Below are 14,887 nucleotides of genomic sequence, written 5' to 3'. Positions count from 1 at the left end.
ATAATCACCCTTCTCTTTAATGTCCATGATAGAAATGTGTGAATCCATCTATTCTCACAGCTATCAACTTAACATGTATACAGGATGTCAGAATTCAAAGCACTCAGCATAATTATCTCAGCAATCTTTATGGCAACTCTGTAGGTTAGTACTGTATATTATCTCCACCTTGCAGACAGCAGGCAAAGTGTGATTGCACAGCTGTTTGACTAAGGGCCATGTAGCAAACTCTTGGCAAGAGTGAAATCTGAATTGGGTACTTTGCAGGACAGAGCTACCACAGTACACCGTATCTGCAAGATCCACCCTGTCACCATGCTGTAAACAAACATCTTATTGACTACAGACCAAGACAACATTTTATTGGCACAGTGTGTGGCAAGTTTTCAAACTATACCTTATTTAGGTGCAGCTGTTTAAGTTGTACATTATTTGAACGAGTCTCACCCAGGTAATGGTGTTGCATCCAGGCACCCACAACCTGAGCATGTAACCTATTTTTGTATTCTAAACACATTTGCCTAAAGAGTATGCAGTTCAAAAACTTGCTTGCCATATTTCTTTTTGCATGAGGCCAACATGACTATTTAATATCAGATCAAACTTGCTGTGCTGCCTGTGAACACTCTCTGAAAGAGAGATAGAGAAAAATTAACAAACAAGGCATGCAGGGGGCTGGCGCAATCTGGGAACTAAAGCTATACTAAGTGCTTTTTGTTGCTCTCAAAATACTTCTGCTTTCCAAAGTGGATGTATGCCAAAACACAATTTACGCCCGTTTGAAGATATGCCCCTAAGGATAGATATCCCTCTAAGGAAACAGCAAGAGAAAAGTGCAAATAAAATACATATTTATTGAAATCAACAACTCTGAATCAGAGCAAAGGAATCAAGTATTGTCTAAGAAGACCTGCCCTAGAACAGCCAGTTTGGAGTTAAAGGGTTGACTAGGGCAGCTCAGGAGTGGGATTTTCCTTTTCTCTTTCTGTTTAGTGTTCATTTGCTCTTTGCGACCTTCTGAAGAAGTATCTGCAGAGTCTTTGTGCGTCTCTGCTTCTCTTCCACCGGAAGTTCTTGTCAAAGTGAACTTCTTGCTTCTTTTCAGTGAATAGAACTCTCTCACTAGATCTTCTACCTCCCACTGCTCTTCCTTTTGTTTCCTGCAACAGTGCAGTGCAGCAGGGTCTATAGGATGAGCTTCAGTATTGAAGATGTATCCACCAGCACCAAGAACACATTCTCCATAGGGTGTCAGTACGACGTCAAAGGATGACCCATTGTTATGGATAAAGTTGTCAGGATCAAACAGTAGATACAAATATTTCACTGTTTCAGCCAGGAAGAAGGACTCCATGCGGTTATCTAGTTTGTGATCTCGCAGGTCTTTGATCTTTAAAATAAATGGAGGGAAAAGTGGTTACACTGCATATGCCAGAATCTGTCGTACAATTGTTTCAGCAACATCCTGGAGAAATATACAGTGGCACGAATCAGGAGTTCAAGACTATGGTTGAAATAAGCAGAACTTAGAATCAGTGCCATATTTGTGCCACAGAATAAAACACACACACACCAACCAAGACGACACATTCTGGTAGGTTAACTTTTGCTAGTGAGAAAAGGATGCTTGAGAGGGACACACTAGTCCATTACTAAAAAGAAAGGGGCAGGGGAAGAGAATTCAGGAGAAATACTTAACTGTTGCAAAGCCACACTCAACCTTGCTGATTTTTTCTATTGACTCTACAACATCTCTGCCCAGTTCCAAAAGGGTGGGATCTTGGGTAGCACGATATAGGTACATTGCGCTCTCTATCAGTTCTGCAAAAATACAAAAAAGAAAAAGCTTGGGTGGAAATCAATGTTGTGCTATTACAAATATTCTGTACGCACAAGATTATCAGCTTTCCAGACGGAATTATCTCCCCTCCCCTGTGCTGTACTCGGGGGGTTCTCTTCAACCCCCAAACCAATTTCAGGAGGCACATGAAGGAGAGAGGGGAAGCCCCATTGTACAGGGTTTCAACTGATGAGGTGAATCCCACCCCTTAAGTTACATCATTGCATACACATGCATTTATTCAATATACAGCAAACACCTGCGCAGTTTCCCAAAGATTCAGAACACACAATAGTTCAAAACAGGGGTCATCTATTATTGAATAAGGGACAAAATAATCAGTTTTCCTTAAAACTTTCCCCCCATCATGCCACGTAGTTTGGAACTCATTTTATTCTGCATTAAGAGGTAGCTTGCTGTTCAAAGCTGCTGCCTTAGGCAACACCAGAGAATAATATGCATTTGGAACCCTATTTTTAACAGAAAGAGGTTCAGGAGCCACTTAGACTGAAATGTTAATGATCTATAGATTTATCTATAACCAAGGCAAACCATAAAGCAACTTGGAGATCATCCAAAAGGAAGCCACAAGGTACAAGCTAAAGCCTTAAACAATCTAGTTCAATATCTATATGATGTCACTGCGTGTGGTCTTTAGGAGATTTGGGGCTAAGGGTCATCAATAGGCTATCAGCACACAGCTCTACTTCTCCATAACATTGAGTCAGGGGATGCTATGCATGATCTAAACACTTGCCTAGGTGGAGGGGTGATCTGGACGAGGACCAGTAAACTAAGCATGAACTGTAGGAGGACGGAAGCCCTTTGGGATGGTGGTTGATGTGTCTGGGAGACTGGACAGTTGCCTGTTCTGGGTGGAGTTGTGCTCCCTCTGAAAGAAGAAGCTTGGACTTCTGTATCTATCTTTGTTGCTGGAGGCTAAGGAGGCCTTGGTGATGAGGAGTGCCTTTTACTAGCTTCAGCTGGTATGCTGACTATGGCCATTACTGGACGGTGATCCATGCATTAGTAACCTCAAGATCTATGTGGGGCTGCATTTGGGCCTGGTCCAGAGGTGCCAGCTGATGCAAAATGCTGTGGGCTAGACTGTCGATGGGGGCAGATTACCGCCAGCACATAACTGCAGTGTTCAAAAGTTTACACTGACTGCCCATACGCTACTAAGCCATGCTCAAGGTTTTTATATAACTTTACAAGGCCCTTAACAATTTGGGTCCAGGATACCTGCCTAATCCTTTGTATCTCTTCTTAATTACTGAGGTCTTTGGGGGAGTTACTGTTAGTGGTCCCCCGTGGCTTGCCTGCATGGCTCACATTCACCAGGAGCCGTTGTGTTTAGTATTGTGGGCCCAACTTTATGGCACTTGCTTCCAGATGACATAATGGAATCATAGAATTGGAAGGGGTCTTGAGGGTCATCTCCAACCACCTGCAAGGCAGGAATCTTAACACACAGTCTCCTCATCTGCTTTGAAACCATGCTTAGTTTTGCAAATGTGTTAGCAGTTTTATTGCTGCACCCCTAGGAGGAATGTCATGAAGACTCCCTCCCTCCCTGCTGAACTTCCAGCGCCTACTGAAGACATTTTTTGTTGTTGTTCCAGCAGGCATTTTAATTGGATTTTGATTTTATAGTTCTAACCGATGTTTACTTTCAGTATTTCATCCTTGTAAACTGCTTGGAGATTACTGTAGTTAAGCAGTATATAAATTATTTTATTTAAACATACATCTGCAGTATTTATATGCCTTGTAAACAACAAATGAAAGATGTCACATACAAAATACTTATTTCTCATTTACCAGGTCTAAGTGGATACCCTTCACGCTTTTCCACTGTATAACCCTGGGGAATATTGTAGAACTCAGGCAACCCACCAAACTGCTTCCAAACAGTGTAATAATTGAGGAATGTTCGCATTGCACTATCTATGTCTCCAATGAGGCTCTGGGAGGAAGAACAAAACCAGAAAAAACCCAGTGAGGTAACAGAAAGAATAGAGCATAGCAGACATAATCAAACCAAGCACAATGTACAAGTAGAACCCTCAAATAGTACTTAATCTGCTTTTAAAAAAGGAAGGGGGGGGGGGAGAGAAGAACCGTAATAGCACAATCAACTATGTACTGAGATGATGTCTTGTAAGAAGACTTGGAATATAAAATAACCATAGTACGGACACCTCAGTGGCAACCAGGTTTTTTTAAGTCTGGAAAGAAATCTACTAGAAACAACATGTTTAAGTTTAATAGGGCTACTCTGTTTTAGGAAATCGTTCATTTTCATTCCTAGATACTAAAACAGCCTTTGTCAGATTCTCAGCGGAATTACAGTTCACACGGAATCAGAGAGACAACGAAAAGTGGATTATTGCTAACTGTTTTCTTGGCAAGAAAAAGCCACAGCTGGTTTTCTCAGTGCAGATATTTGTCCTCATCTGCTTTAACACTTCTGCTTTAAGTACAGGATTATCCAACACAGGCAAAAAGACTGGATTCATGTTATGCTGCATTGGACGCCTACTCTGGTGCAGGTTCTCAGTTTTACTGTAGAAATGGAATTATGAAGAACACAAGCAATTAAAAGAGGGATGGAACCTGTGGCCACCAAGTATTGCTTGACCACAGCGTCCAACAACATATGAAGAGCCACAAGTTCTTTAGCGATCCCTGAGTTAAAACACTGCTGTCCTTCATCAGCCCTTACCTGCAAGCCAGGCCAGTAGGCTTCAAGGGACTGAAAAACAGGCATTGAGACTGTTCCTTTATACATCTGAACCCAGAGGTACCAATCATCAAATTTTGTGTAGTTGCTTATAGCTTTGTTGTAGTCTACAGAAAGACAAGTCAAAATGAACGATAAACATTGGAAGAAGAATTTCAGAGCACCTGAAAATGAACTGGCTTTCATATAATCTATCTGCATATATTTCAAAGAACACATTTATCATTGGAATTTCCTTTTATGCTTAACAATGTTAAAGGGATGACAATACGAAAATATTTTAAAAGGGAACTCTGCTCACAACAGATGAGCTTCTACAGAGCAGTTGCTGTTCAAGGAGGGAAAGAGAAAAAATGGCACATGAGTTATCATTAAAGTAGGGGCAAGGAGCCTCCAGGGCCATGGCTTGGACATGCGTCCTGATTTGGCCTGGCTCCTGTTCCAATTTGGCTGCAGACAGTTTCCCCAAACCACGTGCACCTGCCTCACACCTGACAGGGGCAGACAGGGACAGGGCTGCCGATGCATAATCAGAAGCTTTAAAGTGTGATTCTCCCGACTGTGCTCATCACCACTGAACAAGACCATCACATGTCACTGCCTTAGACTGAGTCAGATCCTTTGCCCATCTAGCTCAGTTTTGTCCACACTGACTATAAGCAGCTCTCTAGGGCTGCAGAGAAGAGAGATTCCCAAACCCTGGGACCTCTTGCATGCAAAGCAGATGTTATATCCCTGAGCTACAGCCCTTCTCTAATGTGATGAAGGAAGGAAGCCAATGAGCATTGGCCACCATGGCTGGCAATGCCTCTCCGAGATGTCAGGGATGGAACCAGGGACCTTTGGCATGCAAAGAAGATGCCCTGCCACTGAGCTATGGCCCTTTCTGAACTCACCTAGAAACATTGACATCAGCTCCTCATCCTGCAGTAGGATGGCTCCTTTAACAAGATACTCAAAATAGGAATCTACTCCGGCTCCAATGCCAGCATCCTGGGCTACCCATTTGGCAGTTACCACATCAACATGATTACCCACCTGAAGAATAAAAAAAAGCCTCATTTATTAAAAGCTATAGATTGGGATTAGCACAGGTTTACATTTCTATACATTTCAGCAAACAATAGATCCTTGGTTTGTTATCTGTACAAGTTTCCAAAAAGCACAAGGATGTAACAAAAAATCTTAATTTCTGCAGCCCTTCTAACATGTATTTAGTACCACCAATGTGTGCTACTGTACAAATTCTTTGTTATAAAAACCTATGGGTGGTAGTCAACTAATTTTTACTCAGAATAGGCCCATTGAAATTAATGGACATATGTTAGCCATGTTCATTAACTTCAATGAGTCTACTCTGATTAGGAGAACACACACAGGACCAGGCATCTTTAACATGTGAAATTAATGATTCATTAACACAGCCTTCTAAACCAGAATGATTATCATGGCATCAACTGTTTTGATCTTTATTTAAAATCCCAGTTGCATTTCGGTTCCAAGTTCTTGGATTTGCCCAAAAACAAACTATAAGCCTAGAACGTAACTGAATACACTGGATTTCCCCCAGAGTGAATTTCATTTCCACATTAAATCCTGTGACAGACACTTTGTGGATCATACCAGTTTTCAGTGAAAACAAGGACCAATGGCTAATGGGTGGTGGATGGGAGTGGGAGGGTCTGAAGGCACATGAGGCCACCACCTTGCTGAACTTAAGCAGGTCTGAGTCTGGTCAGTGTCTGGATGGGTGTCATGTATGCTCTCTTGAGTTCCATGACAGAAGAGATTCATTTAAGATGATGATGATGTGAAATGACCAATGAGGAAATTCCTGAATTGATTTGTATACCTGAGAAAATGTAAGAGCAAATCTTTTTTAAAAAAGATTTGTAAGAATGTGGAGGTAGGAAGTGACTGGTAGCAAGAAATGCAGGTTTCTACAAGTATTGTAGCTTCAACAAGTCATCTTCTAATATGATTGTCCATTGTATTCATGCAAAAAAGCTCAAGGTAACTGGACCACAATTTATTGAAAAATAGCGATGCTCATCCTTGATGGAGACAAACAACAGAGGTTTGGGAGTAGAATTCAGCTTATACCAGCCTGTGTATGTTTATGGTACATGGTGGACCTGGTACTGTTATATTCTTGCAATCAATTTGTTTCAGTGGCAGCGTTTTAAAAGAATTCAACCATACTTTCAATAGAAATCAAACTATGTAGCTGGAAAGTGTGACATGAGGTTTTTCCACTCACCAAGCCAATGTCAGAACGATTTTTCCAGAGGGTCTTAAGAGCCTTTCTGGCAACATCCTCAAATATTGGGTCACCTGTAAGATGACTTAATGTAGCAAATTCCACTATAAATGTACCAATTCCAGCAGTACAAGTAATTGGTGTCTCTCCAGGGTTTACTCCGTGTAGTAAGTTCACTGTCCCATATGGCATTCCAGTTGGAGTCTGAAAGGCTTCAAAACAAAACTAGCATAACTGGGGGCCCAGTGTAGGTAATACAGTTCAAACTGTGGATTCTCCTCCCAAGGTTGGTTCCATAAATACTCCTGCAAGTCTCCTATCAGGCGTGTTTCAAGTTTTAACAGCAAGTCATGTGACAGCCCAGCACAATCTAAACAGTGGGCAAACAAGTCAGGACAACTACTGGGAAGACTGCCTAATTCAATGCATTGGATTCAATGCACGTAGGTTCGTCTGCCTCGTCACCTATAGCGCACAGCTCAATTTGAACAGCAGGTCCAGTAAGCAAGGTATTTACCTGTAAGGAATTGTTACCAGCTCCTGGTGAGCAACCCTGATACACTGACCAAGCTCAACGGGCTTGGCAACTAATACATTTCCTACGTTTATGACAATAATTTAAAGATTTTCCAAAACACACAAACACAAGAACACAGCTGTATACTGAAGAACTACTTTGCTCAAAGAGGTTTCTGTTGTATAGATTGGGATTTATATTCCACTTTAACAGTAACCCATTCACAGGTGAACAAATGCGAATCCTAGTAACCACAAGTTAAAATGATCATCGCTATTCAAATAGGCAGCAAAGACGGTATGTTCTGTTTTAGCTCAAGTGTGCAATGAATGCTTAGTGACAAATACATGTCATATACAGCACTGTAAGTGCCTTTCTACTTCCTCAAAGTAAACACTGCATTAGCTGCATTATTTCTCATCTTAGATATTTATCAGAGCCATCACATTATCCACTAGGTAAAGGTAAAGGGACCCCGACCGTTAGGTCCAGTAGTGGATGACTCTGGGGTTGTGGCGCTCATCTCTCTTTACTGGCCGAGGGAGCCGGCGTACAGCTTCCGGGTCATGTGGCCAGCATGACTAAGCTGCTTCTGGTGAACCAGAGCAGTGCATGGAAACGCTGTTTGCCTTCCTGCCGAAGCGGTACCTATTTATGTACTTGCACTTTGACGTGCTTTCAAACTGCTAGGTTGGCAGAAGCAGGGACCGAGCAACAGGAGCTCACCCCATCATGGGGATTTGAATCACCAACCTTCTGATCAGCAAGCCTTAATCTCTGTGGTTTAGACACAGCGCCACCGGCGTCCCACATTATCCACTTAGCCATAATACTATTTTTGCTGCTGTGGTATACTCATTGATAAAAAAAAAGCAGACACCTGAGTCCATTTTCATTACTTCAGATTTTAGCAACATTTGGCCCAGTATACATTAGGGCAGCCTTTCCTAACTGTGGGTCCCCAGATGTTGTTGGACTACAACTCCCATCATTCCTAGCTAGCAGGTCCAGTGGTCAAGGATGATGGGAACTGGGGTCCAGCAACATCTGGGGACCCAAGGTTGGAAAAGGCTACATTAGGAGCATAAATATTTATTTTCAACGCACTTGAGATATCCAACTACATCTCTTCTGCTCCTAGCAATTTGCAAGAATTTGTCCCCCTGCAGTTCCTGGTACCCATTACTTATAATCTAGTTTAGCTTATAAGGCAGCAACACAGAAAGGGAGGAAATGAATTCTCAGAGTCTGCAACAGTGCTCACCTGGCAAAAGTTTTCGAGCTGCATCCTCTGCCATCCTCAAGAGGGGCCCAGAGCAGGGCCATCCTGCTTCCACTTCAACACCGGCCTTCTTTGACAACAAGTGAGCAGACAGGAGGCCGCCAACCACTGAAAATGGGAATGCACAGCTTATTTAAAAAGCAAAGTAGTGCTGTCTCAATGGCAAAGGGTGAATATGTTATTTTTCATTTGATTTGTATCTTGCTCTTCCTCCCAAAGGAGCCCACAGCAGCAGACATAGCAATGATAAAACAAAACAAAAATCTAAAAACAGTTAAGAGCATTATCTCAGCTAGTGATCTCACAGTCTCTTTCAGCCATCAAATGCCTCAGTAAACAGGAATGTTTTTGAAGGCCACCAAGAACGGACAACTGAGGCTAGGCTACTCTGACCTTGGAACAGGTGCAGCTGGTGAATCAGCCTATGCTAGGTATAAGCACTCCTAGCCACAGAAGCAATATGAGACTCCAGTGACAATCCAGTTGGGATCCGGGAATACTCCCAGACTACAAGCCTTTTCCTTAAGAGGGGAGTGCAACTCCTTCCAGAACTTGTTGTACACCAAATTCCTGGGCATGGGAACTACCCATCCACAGTACTTCTGTCTTATCTGGAAACAGTCTCAATTTATTGGCCCCCATCTAGTCTACTGCTGCCTCCAAACACCTGTCCAACACCTTCACGGACTCAGATTTCTATGGAATGGAAGAAGAGAGCTGAGTACCGTGCTCCAAATCCCCAGATAACAGCTCCCAACAGTTTCCACATATATTTTAAATAGCTTAGGAGACAGAATGAACCCTTGTGGGACCCAACAGCCCAAAAGCTAAGCAGTAATCTCCTAGTAATATTTTATGCTAGTGATCCTGGAGGCAGCAGTGGAACCACTATAATACAGTACTTCTAACTCCAACCTCCCTGAGTCGCTCCAGAAGAACACCATGGTCAATGGTGTCAAAAGCCATTGAGAGATCAAGGAGAACCAGCAGAGTTGCATTCCTCCATCACTTTCCCAGTGGAGACTGTCAATCAGGGTGACAAGAGTGTTTCAGAGCCAAAACCAGACTGGAATGGATCTAGAAAATCCACTTCCTCCAGGCATATCTACAGCTGACTAGCCACCATCCTTTTGATAACCATGGCCAGCCCTTTTATCTGCAATCATAGTATATTTAAAAGGGGGAGCAAACAGACTAATTGGACAATCAATTCCTGGCTTAAGAAGTCAGTATATGCAGGAGCTACTTGTGGGTGGCACTGAGTTCCTTTGAACAAGCCACGATTCAGCTTTTAACCAGAGATTTGTTTTATGTGCAAAGTCATAAGCTATGCTATGTGGGTTCCAAACCAGCCAGGAACTGGAAATCAAATTTAAACCATGGCCTCAGGTCTTGTCCAAGGCCAAAGGTCCCGTCTGAAAAACCATTAACCACAGTTTCCAGGTTCACACATAATGAGAAACTAGGGCCAAAAGCTGAATCTTGGCCTGTTATACAGTTCACATGAAGGAATTGCATGCGAGCACGCATGACACTTTCACATCCTGGCTTCTTAACCCAGGATTTGATTGTGCAAATTGGCCAATGTGAAGTGTGCAGAACTGATTTCCTTTTCAGTGGCTACAGAGGAGCCAGCCATTTGGTTAAACTTCTCAGGAGACACACATGAATTGTTCTTATCCCAGCAACATCTTTTCCCTTGATCCTTGCAAGGATATACTGTGTAGGTCATGAAATGTTCAACTTAGAGCCTTATTAATGAATACAGAAAAGCATCAGAGCAAAAACTTGCACTAGAATCATCACAAGAATGTTAACAGCAGCCCGGCTGAATAAGACGAAAAGCCCATGTAGCTCAGGTCTCTATTTCTAACAGTTGCCAGCTGACTGCTTCCAGGACCGCTACAGGCAGGGGATAGAAGGCCATAGTTCTCTGTCTGATTTCTCTCTTTAATACAGGGGTGGGGAAGTGGGGACCCTCTAGAAGCTGCAACTCTCATCAGCCCCAGAGAGCAAGGCCAAAGGTCAGGAATAATGAGAACTGGCTTTCAACAATATCTGGTTAATCCACCCTTGTTCTAGTCTGGTATTGTATTACCTCTGAACAGGGTATTTCTACAACTCTTATTTCCCTCTCCATTTTCCATTCTTCCAGCCCCCAGTGCTTTTAATATAATGCCTGCCAATTTAGGATTACACTTTATACCTCTTATGGACTCTGCTCTGTGAAAAATTAAGCTATAATAAATTGTCAATCCTTAAAAGGCTGCTACAACTGACTCTTTGTTGTTTTTGTTACAACTGGATACACATGGCTACCCTTCCGAATCCTGTTACTATATTACACACTTGTCTTTCCTCTGTGCTGCAACTCTAGACTAATTTGTTATGCAAAATACTTCCAAGACAGGGACCTTTTTGAGTTCCACTCACCTCTGATGTTGGTTTCAAAGACAGAAGCATTTACATCGATATCAAAATTCACACCCTCCTGCAACACGCCGACAACTCTCTGGAATTCAGAGACGTTCCCCAAAATCTGGGAATAAATAAATGTAATTGAAAGCATACAATTCACGAGACTGCAAACATCTAAATTTGGGGGCAGGCAGGATAGGAATCAGTAGGAAAGATATATTACAGAATATTACACTGGGGCAATCTAGCTTTGCCCTTGAAGCTTCTTCAGGTTGTTCTAATGAAGAAAATGTGCTAGAACTTGGAATGTTGGCATTGCATCAACAACAGAAGTTGGCCTTGTGAACAGGCCAGGTCCCATCCTCAGCATCTCCAGATAAGGTCTGGGAGACACTCCCTGCCTGAAACCCTGGAGAGCTGCTGCCAGTCAGTGTAGACAATACTGAGGTAAATGGACCAGTGAGTCTGACTCGGTATAAAGCAGATTTCTATGTTCCTATGGATCAAGTCTGGAATTAGCTGGCATCTATCTATCTTGGGAGACAATGGACAATTTTACTTCTACATTTGGGCTGTATCCTGCACTGCACACATGGAGTTCCAGTCTCACACTATCCTCTTCTCTCCCTGTGCACCCCTAAATCTGTTCTGAAAGGTCCCTCAACCCTCTGAAGAAGATTTGGGGAAGCTGCAGGCAAGAAAGGGGAGCATGGTCCATTCCTCATGGAAACATATGTTGTGTAAGTGAAACAATAGTGTTGGATACAACCCTTTGTTTTCAAATTTGTGAATCCATTTTGTGCTTGGAATCCATTTTGTGCTTGGTCTTAGTAATGCTGTCATTTTACTTGTTTGTAAAGAAGTTGAAAGTCAGGAGAAACTGCAAGTATGAGGGACAGAATTTTTTTCTACCAATATGCAATATGCCTGAGAATAAGCAGGACCTGATAAAAATAAGAAAGATTATGTTACTGACAAATGGTACTTACTAGCAGAGTGTCCAGCGCATCAATCAGTGTGAGAGAAAAACTGAAAAAGAAAGGATGGCAATGCTGGTGAGGCAAATGTGGCACCAACCCCAAAATACAAAGAAAGATGCACATGTTGGCATTTAACCAATGGGCTTCTTCTCTGAAAAACCAGAGCTGGAGCAGCTGCAAGAGATGGTTGTCCAAGTCTCTGTTGGAAAAGATCTAGTGAGGGAGAGCCCAGCTCCACTGTAGGTAATTAGTTCCATGGCTAAACTGCTCCTACCATTAAGAGGTTTCTCCCACTGTTCTACTGAAATCCATCCTCCTGTAACTTGAGCCCATTACATCAAGGTTCTGCAGAGAACTTGGCCTCTTCTGTGCAACAGCACTTCAGGTATCGGAACAGTTTCATCATGTGCACCTCAGTCTTTCCTCACTAGGCTAAACAAACCCATTCCAAAGGCAGTGAAGGTTAATTAAATCTATGCTGTTCCAGGAGAACTAGCATATGCTGTAAGCGTCCCATGCTGCTTTTGCATTCAACAACTGAAAGTTATAAAATGGACATCTGGTTTTTTTATTGTTTAACCTGCTTCTTGGGTCTAGATTCTCTGGGATATCTGAATAAGAATCAGACAAATTTAGCGTGACGTGTCCTCTAACATGGCCTTCCCCAACATGAGGTCCTCCAGAAGACTGCAATTCCCACCAGCTTCACTCAGCATGGCAAGTGGGCGACGACAACACCTGCTCTAGTAAACAGGGACATACCCTAAGAAGCAGTGGCGTAGCGTGGGGGGTGCAGGGGGGGCCGGCCGCACCAGGCGCAACATCTGGGGGTTAGGGGGCACAAATCCATGGGTTAGGGGGCGCAAATCCACAGGTTAGGGGGCGCAAATTACTTGCCTTGCCCCGGGTGCTGACAACCCACGCTACGCCACTGCTAAGAAGGTGTCATTTCAAAATTCCACAAGCAACCAGAGAAAGAACATTCAGTCTTCCCAGTACCTTCCCCAAGTGTCCTGCCCATCACATGTCAGAGGGCGCAGTTCATCATATGGGAAGGCGTTTTCCAGGTAATTATCATACGCATGATAAAACATGGACTTGACTCGCTCTCTAAAGGGAGAAAAAAAAAGACGTTTCAGACTTACAGTGTTACAGAAAAGTGGACACCACCACAGAACAACAACAGCAAAAAATGTGACCTCTACAAAGGTGAGCATAGCACTGCCAAAATTTTGAAAGGAGTGGATCACACGAGCCCTCAGTAGGTCACCTCAGCAATTCTCTTCCTTCCAACTTTCTTGCTGCCTGCTTGATAAACACAGAATGCAGTGGAAAGCAGGAGAAGCAAGGGAAGACAAAAGGGCCTCTCTTCATGTCTTCACACCAAACCAATGTCTTCAAGATTCCCTTATAAATAATTTCCAAAAATCTACTGCACTTTTCCTACTTTCTCAAAGGAAGCACTTCAGGTTTGCAGGATCTACGGTACTTCTGGGGGGTTTTTTTGCCTCAAGTTTCTTCACAGCTGCTTTTAACCATGACCACAAAGACCTGCATATGTTAAGAGCAGCATGCCCACATATATGACTATGATATCTTGTTTACTTTTCCATGAAACCACATCCCTAAGATATTTAAACAAACACATGAATAAAATGACTGTTGTTTCTTAGTTTTCTACAAGGGTAGAACTTGCCATCTAAAGTCTAATCCTCATCCCCTGACTTTTTATTTCTGTTCCATCCTCACTATTAGACAACAAGCACTTAAAAAAAAAAAGCAAACTGATAAATACAGCTGCATGTTAGTATTAGTGGATTTCCGCCCTCTACCACCCTCGGTTTTCCACCTGAGAGCAGGGCTGCCACCATCCTTTTTTCTCCTGTTGTCCTTGAGGGAGACTTGATGGCAGGTGAAATTCAACGTGGCCAGCCAGAGAGGCACGCCATGGAAAAAGGGGAGGCTTCACCTGTTGAAAATCCGCCTGGCACCATAGAGCCTTTAGAAAAGGGAAGGCAAAGGAGCCCAGGTGGTGATGAGGGAGCAGCGAGCTGCTCTCCCTCCATCAGTCATCCTGGTCCGGGCTCACCTGTAGCGGGCGACGTCGACCTCCTTCCCGGCGGCCGGAGGGGGCTGCCCCAGCGAGTGCAGCACCCACAGCCAGAGCCAGCCCAGCCGGTGCAGGGGCGGCGCCGACAGCAGCATCTAGCAGCCGCGCGCAGCGAGGGCAACCCGGGCGCCCTTGCCTCCCTCTCCCCGCTTCCGCGGCCATCAAGCAGCCTCCCTTCCGGGACACGCCCACTCCTGTAGCCCCGCCCACCCCGTCTTCTCCCAGCGCCTATCAGAACCGCCTGCCTCTCCCGCCCCTGCGGTAGGGATGACGCGAGATGAAAGGGTTGGTGAGCTCGGAGGGCGCCTGCGCAGAGGGGAGTAGGGACGTGTTCTAAACGGCGTGGCCGGTAGAGGCCGCTGCGGTGCGCCGGTTCTGGCTATTGGTTGGTGCTCTTCCTATCGCAGAAGGAAGGGAGGGAGGGAGAAAGGGGAGGGGGAGAAATAAGGCTGGCTTTCCGAATAGCCCTGTGTTGAATCATTGGAGCATAGAATTATAGGTAGAAGAGACCCCCCCCTCCAAAAGAGTCATCTAGTCCAATGCAGGAATCTCAGCTAAAGCATCCATTGACAGCTGGCCTCTGCTTCAAAACCTCCTCTCGTGGGAGTCCCCATCCACTGTTGAACAGCTCTGACTGTCCCAAAGTTCTTCCTGATGTTTAGTGTGAATCTCCTTTCTTGCAACTTGAAGCCATTGGTTTGGTGCTACCCTCCTGAGCAGAAGCGTGCTCCATC

At 43.9% G+C, this 14,887-nt stretch overlaps 1 protein-coding gene across 1 annotated transcript; it reads right to left on the bottom strand.

Annotated features, from left to right (window-relative positions):
• Positions 1–834: 834 nt before the first annotated feature.
• Positions 835–14,386, bottom strand: LOC310679190 (ER degradation-enhancing alpha-mannosidase-like protein 2). The gene is made up of 11 exons (XM_083444013.1): positions 14,133–14,386; positions 13,043–13,153; positions 12,053–12,092; positions 11,079–11,184; positions 8,628–8,753; positions 6,847–7,058; positions 5,483–5,624; positions 4,569–4,693; positions 3,665–3,809; positions 1,700–1,821; positions 835–1,390 (listed from the first exon to the last, which is right to left on the bottom strand). The coding sequence occupies exons 1-11, from the start codon at positions 14,246–14,248 to the stop codon at positions 890–892; spliced, it is 1,746 nt and encodes a 581-aa protein (XP_083300139.1). The 5' UTR covers positions 14,249–14,386; the 3' UTR covers positions 835–889.
• Between the last annotated feature and the right edge of the window lie 501 nt (positions 14,387–14,887).

This window comes from Podarcis tiliguerta (genome assembly GCF_965153285.1).
Source record: "Podarcis tiliguerta genome assembly, chromosome: 6".
NCBI classification, from domain to species: domain Eukaryota; kingdom Metazoa; phylum Chordata; class Lepidosauria; order Squamata; family Lacertidae; genus Podarcis; species Podarcis tiliguerta.
The sequence above is the reverse complement of the archived record's forward strand: the minus strand, read 5'-3'. Positions and strand labels throughout refer to the sequence as shown.

Bases quoted from the DNA above. Each gene is read 5' to 3' on its own strand.
- LOC310679190 (XM_083444013.1), bottom strand. From the start codon at position 14,248: ATGCTGCTGTCGGCGCCGCCCCTGCACCGGCTGGGCTGGCTCTGGCTG. The intron at 13,154-14,132 runs GTGAGCCCGGAC...TTCTCCCTTTAG, and splicing joins GTCGACGTCGCCCGCTACAG to AGAGCGAGTCAAGTCCATGT. The intron at 12,093-13,042 runs GTACTGGGAAGA...TTTCTTTTTCAG, and splicing joins GGGCAGGACACTTGGGGAAG to TTTTTCTCTCACACTGATTG.